The 10,224-nt window shown below is 43.7% G+C and overlaps 1 protein-coding gene across 1 annotated transcript; it reads right to left on the bottom strand.

Annotated features, from left to right (window-relative positions):
* Positions 1 to 7,365: 7,365 nt before the first annotated feature.
* Positions 7,366 to 8,730, bottom strand: LOC143785822 (uncharacterized). The gene is made up of 3 exons (XM_077274962.1): positions 8,631 to 8,730; positions 8,390 to 8,537; positions 7,366 to 8,310 (listed from the first exon to the last, which is right to left on the bottom strand). Exon 3 carries the CDS (start codon positions 8,286 to 8,288, stop codon positions 7,656 to 7,658), a length of 633 nt encoding a protein of 210 aa, XP_077131077.1. The 5' UTR covers positions 8,289 to 8,310; positions 8,390 to 8,537; positions 8,631 to 8,730; the 3' UTR covers positions 7,366 to 7,655.
* Between the last annotated feature and the right edge of the window lie 1,494 nt (positions 8,731 to 10,224).

Genomic DNA, 10,224 nt, shown 5'->3' with positions numbered 1-10,224 from the left:
GGGAAGAGAGTGGCCAAGTGCCAGAATAGGCGCATCTTCCAGATGTGCCTTTTCTGGGGTGGCTGGGGGCAGATGTTTGTAGCAAGGGGGGCAAATAACCATGGACCCTCTCTAGGCTATTAATATCTGCCCTCAATCACTGGCTTTACCACTCTGGCGGAGAAAATTGCGCGGGAGCCCACGCCAATTTTTTCCTCGATTTAACCCTTTATTTTACAAGCTACAGCGCCCAAATTTTGCACATACACACTACTAACATTAGTAGTGTGGAATATGCAAAAAAAAAAAAGGGATAGGAGATGGTTTACTGTATGTAAACCATGTCTCATATCCTGTCGGGTTTGTGAAGGAGAAATGAAAAGCCGGCAATTGAATTACCGGCTTTTCACTAACAGCGCTGCGTATTTCTCGCAAGTCACACTGCTGGTCCGTGTGTAATCCGTATTTTTCTCGCCCCCATAGACTTGCATTGGCTTTTTTTAAAAAAATTTTTGCGCAATACGGTGACAAACGCAGCATGCTGCGATTTTCTACGGCTGTACAAACCGTATAACATGGATCGGTAAAATACGGCTGATAGGAGCTGGGACATAGGGAATCATTGGGTCGTGTGTTATGCGTATTTTACGGGTGTATTTTCTGCGCTCATACGTCCGTAAAACTCACTAGTGTGAGGCCGGCCTTATTCAGATGGCAGTCCAAATTAAACGTTTCGGTCAAACATTAGACTTTCTTCAGTAAACTGCATTGCAAATGCATAACAGAATACAAACAATTGTAAATATACAAAAAGACAATAAGTCAAAAATAAAACATAAGGATAAACCTCATAATTAATGTGCAATATGTGATGGATAAGAGGGTAGGAGAGGTGAGGAATAGGTAAGTAACATCTTTTTACATACCCGACTGCTTATGTAACAGGGATGGAGGATGTCTCTAATTATGGAGTAGGTCCCAGATTATGGTTTCGAGTGGACCTGTCTGGGTATGGTAATAGCCCTATAATGGTAACAGAGACTGTATAGTACGGTGTACAGTTCAACGAATAAAGGAAAAAGAAGGAGCACAAACCATGGGGTACTGACCGAGTAAGATATCAAAGAAGAGTATCGTATATGGGCCTGGTGTTCCAGGTTTGGAAAAACACTGCAACTGTGATAAAATATAGATATAGCTATTAAGGAATGGCTAAGGGTACCGTCTCACAGTGGCACTTTTGTCGATACGATGGCACGATCCGTGACGTTCCAGCGATATCCATACGATATCGCTGTGTCTGACACGCAGCAGCGATCAGGGACCCCGCTGGGAATCGTACGTCGTAGCAGATCGTTTGGAACTTTCTTTCGTCGCTGGATCTCCCGCTGTCATCGCTGGATCGGTGTGTGTGACACCGAACCAACGATGCGTTCGCTTGTAACCAGGGTAAACATCGGGTTACTAAGCGCAGGGCCGCGCTTAGTAACCCGATGTTTACCCTGGTTACCGTCGTAAATGTAAAAAAAAAACAAACAGTACATACTCACATTCCGGTGTCCGTCAGGTCCCTTGCCGTCTGGTTCCCGCACTGACTGACTGCCGGCCGTAAAGTGAAAGCAGAGCACAGCGGCCCTGCGCTTAGTAACCCGATGTTTACCCTGGTTACCCGGGGACCTCGGCATCGTTGGTCGCTGGAGAGCTGTCTGTGTGACAGCTCCCCAGCGACCACACAACGACTTACCAACGATCACGGCCAGGTCGTATCGCTGGTCGTGATCGTTGGTAAATCGTTTTGTGAGACGGTACCCTAAGGAAAGAGGGGATCAGCATGAGATAAATGGGAGTTGTATAGGAAAACATACCTAGTGTAGGTAGCTTGCTGATAACTAGGTATATGGTTTTATGTCCACTGTGGTATCATAGGAAATATTGATAATAACAAACTGAAAGACAAGTATGGCTAATATAAATATGGTACAATGTTGGTGTATGTCCTTAACCCCTTCACCCCCAAGGGTGCTTTGCACGTTATGGACCGGGCCAATTTTTACAATTCTGACCACTGTCCCTTTATGAGGTTATAACTCTGGAACGCTTCAACGGATCCCGGTGATTCTGACATTGTTTTCTCGTGACATATTGTACTTCATGATAGTGGTAAAATTTCTTTGATATTACCTGCGTTTATTTGTGAAAAAAATGGAAATTTGGCGAAAATTTTGAAAATTTTGCAATTTTCCAACTTTTAATTTGTATGCAATTAAATCACAGTGATATGTCACACAAAATACTTAATAAGTAACATTTCCCACATGTCTACTTTACATCAGCACAATTTTGGAACCAAAATTTTTTTTTGTTAGGGAGTTATAAGGGTTAAAATTTGACCAGCAATTTCTCATTTTCACAACACCATTTTTTTTTTTTTTTTTTAGGGACCACATCTCATTTGAAGTCAATTTGAGGGGTCTATATGATAGAAAATACCCAAGTGTGACACCATTCTAAAAACTGCACCCCTCAAGGTGCTCAAAACCACATTCAAGAAGTTGAAGGTGTTTCACAGGAATTTTTGGAATGTTTAAATAAAAATGAGCATTTAACTTTTTTTTCACACAAAATTTACTTCAGCTCCAATTTGTTTTATTTTACCAAGGGTAACAGGAGAAAATGGACCCCAAAAGATGTTGTACAATTTGTCCTGAGTACGCCGATACCCCATATGTGGGGGTAAACCACTGTTTGGGCGCATGACAGAGCTCGGAAGTGAAGGAGCGCCATTTGACTTTTCAATGCAAAATTGACTGGAATTGAGATGGGACGCCATGTTGCGTTTGGAGAGCCCCTGATATGCCTAAACATTGAAACCCCCCACAAGTGACACCATTTTGAAAGTAGACCCCCTAAGGAGCTTATCTAGAAGTGTGGTGAGCACTTTGACTCACCAAGTGCTTCACAGAAGTTTATAATGCAGAACCGTAAAAATAAAAAATCATATTTTTTCACAAAAATGAACTTTTCGCCCCCAATTTTTTATTTTCCCAAGGGTAAGAAGAAATTCGACCCCAAATGTTGTTGTACAATTTGTTCTGAGTACGCTGATACCCCATATGTGGGGGTAAACCACTGTTTGGGCGCATGGGAGAGCTCGGAAGGGAAGGAGCGCCGTTTGACTTTTCAATGCAAAATTGACAGGAATTGAGGTGGGACGCCATGTTGCGTTTGGAGAGCCACTTATGTGCCTAAACATTGAACCCCCTCACAAGTGACACCATTTTGGAAAGTAGACCCCCTAAGGAACTTATCTAGATGTGTTGTGAGAACTTTGAACCCCCAAGTATTTCACTACAGTTTATAACGCAGAGCCATGCAAATAAAAAATATTTTTTTTCCACAAAAATTATTTTTAGCCCCCAGTTTTGTATTTTCCCAAGGGTAACAGGAGAAATTGGACCCCAAAAGTTGTTCTCCAATGTGTTCCGAGTACGCTGATACCCCATATGTTGGGGTAAACCCCTGTTTGGGCGCACGGGAGAGCTCGGAAGGGAAGGAGCACTGTTTTACTTTTTCAACGCAGAATTGGCTGAAATTGAGATCGGACGCCATGTCGCGTTTGGAGAGCCCCTGATGTGCCTAAACAGTGGAAACCCCCCAATTATAACTGAAACTCTAATCCAAACACACCCCTAACCCTAATCCCAACGGTAACCCTAACCACACCTCTAACCCAGACACACCCCTAACCCTAATCCCAACCCTATTCCCAACCGTAGATGTAATCCAAACCCTAACCCTAACTTTAGCCCCAACCCTAACCATAACTTTAGGCCCAACCCTAACTGTAGCCCTAACCCTCAACCCTAGCCCTAACCCTAATGGTAAAATGGAAATAAATACATTTTTCTTTTTTTTCCCTAACTAAGGTGGTGATGAAGGGGGCTTTGATTTACTTTTATAGCGGGTTTTTTAGCGGATTTTTATGATTGGCAGCTGTCACCCACTGAAAGAAGCTTTTTATTGCAAAAAATATTTTTGGCGTTACCACATTTTGAGAGCTATAATTTTTCCATATTTGAGTCCACAGAGTCATGTGAGGTCTTGTTTTTTGCGGAACGAGTTGACGTTTTTATTGGTAACATGCTTGGGCACAGGAGATTTTTTGATCGCTATTTATTCCGATTTTTGTGAGGCAGAATGACCAAAAACCAGCTATTCATGAATTTCTTTTGGGGGAGGCGTTTATACTGTTCCGCGTTTGGTAAAATTGATAAAGCAGTTTTATTCTTCGGGTCTGTACGATTACAGCGATATCTCATTTATATCATTTTTTAATGTTTTGGCGCTTTTATACGATAAAAACAATTTTATAGAAAAAAATAATTATTTTGGCATCGCTTTATTCTGAGGACTATAACTTTTTTATTTTTTCGCTGATGGTGCTATATGGCGGCTCGCTTTTTGCGAGACAAGATGACGTTTGCATCGGTACCATGATTATTTATATCCATCTTTTTGATCGCGTGTTATTCTACTTTTTGTTTGGCGGTATGAGAATAAAGCGTTGTTTTTTTGCCTCGTTTTTTTTTTTTTTTTTTTTACGGTGTTCACTGAAGGGGTTAACTAGTGATATAGTTTTATAGGTGGGGTCGTTACGGACGCGGCGATACTAAATATGGGTACTTTTATTGTTTGATTTTTTTATTTAGATAAAGGAATGTATTTATGGGAATAATATATATATATTTTTTTTTATTTAGGAATTTTTTTTTTATTTTTTTTTACACATGTGGGAATTTTTTTTTTTTTACTTTGTCCCAGGGGGGGACATTACAGATCGGTGATCTGACAGTGTGCACAGCACTTTGTCAGATCACCGATCTCACTTACAGCCGTGCAGGCTTACAAGCACCTGCACGGCACCCGGAAGTAATCCCTGCAGGACCCGGATGCAGCCCCGCGGCTATTTTGGATCCGGGGCCTGCAGGGATAGGAGGTAGGAGACCCTCGCAGCAACGCGATCACATCGCGTTGCTCCGGGGGTCTCAGGGAAGCCCGCAGGGAGCCCTCTCCCTGCGCGATGCTTCTCTGTACCGCCGGCACACCGCGATCATGTTTGATCGCGGTGTGCCGGGGGTTAATGTGCCGGGGGCGGTCCGTGACCACTCCTGGCACATAGTGCCGGATGTCAGCTTCGATAGGCAGCTGACACTCGGCCGCGCTCCCCCCGTGAGCGCGGCCGATCGTGCTGGCCGTACTATTCCGTCCTTGGGAATTAGGGCCCACCCCACATGGACGGAATAGTACGTCCAATGGCAGAAAGGGGTTAAATACTGTAAAAAAAGGGGTCTCACCATAAAGGAGAACTGTGAACCATGTATTATGGCCTCAGGTGCCAGGTAATTAAGTTAAATGGTATTGGTATCTAAAAAAAAGCAAAAGACCGGATGGGTATAATAACATAGACAAGGGAGGAGGGGAGGAAAATCCAAAATAGACTTAACATATTGAAAGCAGAAGCTCCCCTACTATTTGAGGTATAAAGTGGTCTGGTGAAATGGGCGCTTGGAATAAACCGCTGCCTGTGATGTGACAATGCAGAAGTCAATAGCATATCGTAAAAGGTATGTATAGGTGATGTACCTAGGTGGAGGAAGGACTTACCCCGTGTGCGGTGTAGAGCTGGTATGCCTCAACGCGGTATCCGCCACTAGTTGAATGGCATATGTTTTGTGAAAGGGGTTTAAATGGCTGTGGGGCGGGACAATATGTGTGTCCGATACAGGAAGCGCGTCACCAATTGTGGCGCGCACTTCCGGTAATCCCAAGCACTGGCTGTAGTCATAGATACAGACAACAAGCACAGTGTTAGCTATGCATACCTAGTCTGGAGCCGGAAGTGTGTCACAGATTGTGACGCGGACTTCCGGTAATCCGTGAATGGAATGTTGTCGTGGTAACAGACAACAAGCGCGTTATAAGTAGAGCCTTATGCACCTAGTAAAAAGGCATATGGAGGGCGTAGCTAGTGTCGCTGTAATAGACTAGGGGAACCTAGCTGAATGTAACGCTAGCTTCCATTATTTTAAGAACAGCATAAGTACCCTAATAATGCCTAACCTCAGTGCATGTGTTAGGTATGGCTGGTGTTGCTGCCCAAGATAAAAGGTGCGGTGCTGGCCATACACCATAAATTAAGCATGAAGGTCTTGGTAACCATTGGGCAATGTAATAAAGAAAACTGTGTGATGCTTCTTAAAGGGAAAGATAACAACATTTTATTGAACCCTAACATGTGAACTGTATACCTCGTGGGGGTATATAAACAGAGAGCAGTCGGGTAGGGGACACAGGATGGGGGAGTCCAAAGGAGGGAAGGGGTCAGGAGGTGACTTGCGTGAAGTGGTCAATAAAGGCGACTCTGTAAAGAGAGATAAATAAATTAGCATACATCCTAAATAATAACTGTCATAACTTAGTGAAAGGATGATATTATATATATTTACATTTATCAAATAACAATGGCATGAGTCACATTGATAAAGGCTAGGGGGTCATATTCCCTATTCAGGCCTTTCGGTGCTAAAGTCTGTAACTCATGGATCCAGTATGCCTCCCTCTTTTTCAGGAGATCTACTGTTTCCTCCCCGCCTGGGGGCCGGGATATGTTCAAGGACCTGGAACTTAAGTTGTGATATGTTATGTCCCTTGGAGATGATGTATGTGGAATTTCCTGAAGAAGAGGTCGCACTGACCTTGAAACGCGTTGAATAAACCACCTTTTAAATTTATTATCCTTGGAACTTCATCATTAAGGCTACTTTCACACACAGCATATTTGCTGTGTATTTTTACGCGCGCGTATTTTGCTGCTGCTTTACCTGCGTTTTTTTACGCAGGCAAAAAACGCAGCTGCTTTCACACACTGCGTTTTTTGCTGCGTTTTTTGCTGCGTTTTTTGCAGCTGCGTTTTTTTCAGCATTGTGTACTGAAATTAAAGTTTGTTTGAAAAAAAAAAAAGGGGGAAAAAAAAAAGAGTCATTGAGGTCATTTCCTGTCTTTATGACTCAGAATACAATACACACTGGAGTTAACACTGGAGTTTTCCGGTACTCCACATTGTTTGCTGTACGTTATTCCTGACACTCCTGTGAGTTCTTCTACCATAGATATAGAGTGCCTTCTATTCAGCAGTTCCCCTCGTAGTATATCTGATTTCTAGGGGGTGTCCTCTATTCATGGCAAGTGGGTGTTATGTAATGTGTATTTTTTGCCATGGTCAACAAATCAAAGAAGCAGACTACATCATAGTTAAAAGTTCAAATATTTATTTGTAGTAACTGTCAAAATTGAAAAACTTTTCTAATAAAATTGAGAATAGAATGATTTGTTGTTTTTTTTTGTTATTAACAAAATTCCACACGTAAACACTGTAAACATCCCCAAAATGGGATTATAAACCTGTGGATGTCCAAGTCCACTCATTAATTGCCGCCAGGAGGGCATGCTTCCAGCTTTCATTAGTATTGCGCAAGGCCCTTTCCTCGTCACCACTGACGGTGAGTCATTCGGCACTTGCGCAACACTAATCAGAGCTGGAAACATGCCCTCTTGGCGGAAACTGAGGAGTGGACTTGGACATCATGGCGTTTTAAACATGAAAAGCAACATTATGCCTACTGGTCCTCATATAGGCTTTGTGAATATGAGTAGTAGCTCCAGTCTGGATGGTGTTCTTCAGACTGGGCTACTACTCTGGATGTTGGTGCATCTGCAGCAGCACTTGGAGCAGATGGCAGAGGTCTATTGAATGCTGCTGCAGGTGCAAGAGGAGTCGGCGTCGGTGGATGCCAGATGTGGTTTAGTGAACAAACCATTTCTTCAAAGGTTGGATTTATATGCGGATACTTCTTAAAACATGTCACCGCCATTGAAATATACGTCATGCAGGAGTCCTGGACCTCGGGGGACAGAGTACGCATTCTGGAAGCTAGAGTGGTTCCATATGCTGAGAATTGATCCTCTTCAGGTTGGCGATCAATTAGAGAAATTGCCCTTGCCAAGGCAGCCGTCTCCTCATCCTCCTTTGAAGAGCCTCTTTTCCTCTTCCTCTGTGTTGAGGCTGGAGGTGGAGGTGGTGTTGGTGGCGGTGGTGGCGGCGGCGATGCCAATGAACTAGTCTCGGAGAGGGGCAGATCATCATTTTGGGTAGAAGGGTCAGGCCTTGGCTCATTTGGAAGAGAGCTGGTAGCAGGCTGTGAAGCATGTTCATACACTGGAGTTGTTGCTGTGGCCGGGATTTCGGTCATCGGCTGGACATTGCCTATGGTTCTGTAAAGAGAAACATCAAAACAATAGTTTTAATACATTTTATTTTCTATTCAAAATTAAAGACGTTACTGATACTTACGGTCGGTAATGTAGACTGCCGTTTAAAAATTGGAGTTCCTGTTCAAAACGCCCTTGAGAAGCAGGTGCCGCAGAGCCACTTGGTGCTTCTGACCGTGACCGTGTAAATCTGTCCCTCACCGACCTCCAGCGGGTTCTCAAGGCTGAAACTAAAAAGTGAAAAATTGAACCTATTAATATACTATTCAACTACATACAGACAAGAAATTCAAAAATACTCCTCCAAAATGGAAAATATTTACCAATTTCTTTTTGCCGCTCCTTTGTGTATGACTCGTACAGGGGATAGAGGGTGACACAGACCTTGTGCCAGGAAGCAGTTTTTGTATATTTGTTGGAAAACTCCCGTCACCCCTTATCCCAAAGACATGGGAAGTTTTGAACCTAAAAAAGGTAAAACATTAACTACTAGTTATACAGACAAAATTTGACAAACTAGATAGAGGCAGAAAAAGTAACACAGGCTGCTGAGGAATGACAACCCCAACTGCTTGTTATTACCTTCACACGCATACGGGACACACACGCACAGGGGACACACACGCACAGGGGACAGAAAATCCGGTGAAGAGCGTTTTTTTAAATAAATATTTTGCTAGGTTTAAAACTAAATTGGAAATAAATAGGGATTCAACGCAGGGCGCAGAGAACGCAGCAAGTTGCGTATTTAAGTGCCACGTGCCACGTATTTAAGTGCCACGTATTTCGGTGCCACGTGCCATGTATTTAAATGCCACGTATTTCGGTGCCACGTGCCACGTATTTAAGTGCCACGTATCACGTATTTCCGTGCCACGTATTTAAGTGCCACGTGCCACGTATTTAAGTGCCACGTGCCACGTATTTAAGTGCCACGTATCACGTATTTCGGTGCCACGTATTTAAGTGCCACGTATCACGTATTTCGGTGCCACGTATTTAAGTGCCACATATCACATATTTCAGTGCCACGTATCACATATTTCAGTGCCACGTATTTCAGGGCCACGTGCCACGTATTTCAGTGCCACGTGCCACGTATCAAAGTGCCACGTGCCACATATTTCAGTGCCACGTATCAAAGTGCCACGTGCCACGTATCAAAGTGCCACGTGCCACGTATTTCAGTGCCACGTATCAAAGTGCCACGTGCCACATATTTCAGTGCCACGTGCCACGTATTTCAGGGCCACGTGCCACGTATCAAAGTGCCACGTGCCACATATTTCAGTGCCACGTATTTAAGTGACACGTGCCACGTATCAAAGTGCCACGTATCACGTATTTCAGTGCCACGTATTTAAGTGACACGTATCACGTATAAGTGTCACGTATTTAATTGCCACGTATTTAAGTGCCACGTATCAAGATTTTCCATGGAGAACAGACACATCCAGAGATGTGTCTGCTCTCCACGGCTGCAGCAACACACTGACAGGAGCCATAGTTCCTTTCGGTGTGTCACTGCGCATGCGCGAGCGAGTTTACCGGCGGTCATTGACCCCGGCACTCTCGCTTAACGGCAGTGCTGCGTGGGAAAGTTCAACGCAGCTGTACTGCTGTTAACCGAGACGCCGGAGCCATTGAACTCCGGAACAGTACGCGATACACTGCTAGGAGCTTCGCTCCTGGCAGTGTATCGCCGGAGAGCAGGGGATCGGCGTGGGACACTCGTTTTATGGATTCTGCGGACAGGGAGTATGAATTTGGTTTATTATTTTGTGATTTTTTCCTGGAGGATCGAGGGCTTCGCCTACAAGTGTGCTGTTGGTGAGTATATACTCTGTGTTATATGTTTTTTGTACTGTGTGTCATGTATGTGTATTGTGTGTAGGTGTTTTGTGTAACTTTACAATT

Source organism: Ranitomeya variabilis, chromosome 7, assembly GCF_051348905.1.
Source record: "Ranitomeya variabilis isolate aRanVar5 chromosome 7, aRanVar5.hap1, whole genome shotgun sequence".
NCBI classification, from domain to species: domain Eukaryota; kingdom Metazoa; phylum Chordata; class Amphibia; order Anura; family Dendrobatidae; genus Ranitomeya; species Ranitomeya variabilis.
The sequence above is the reverse complement of the archived record's forward strand: the minus strand, read 5'-3'. Positions and strand labels throughout refer to the sequence as shown.

Coding starts and splice junctions, on each gene's coding strand:
- LOC143785822 (XM_077274962.1), bottom strand. CDS start 8,288: ATGACCGAAATCCCGGCCACAGCAACAACTCCAGTGTATGAACATGCT.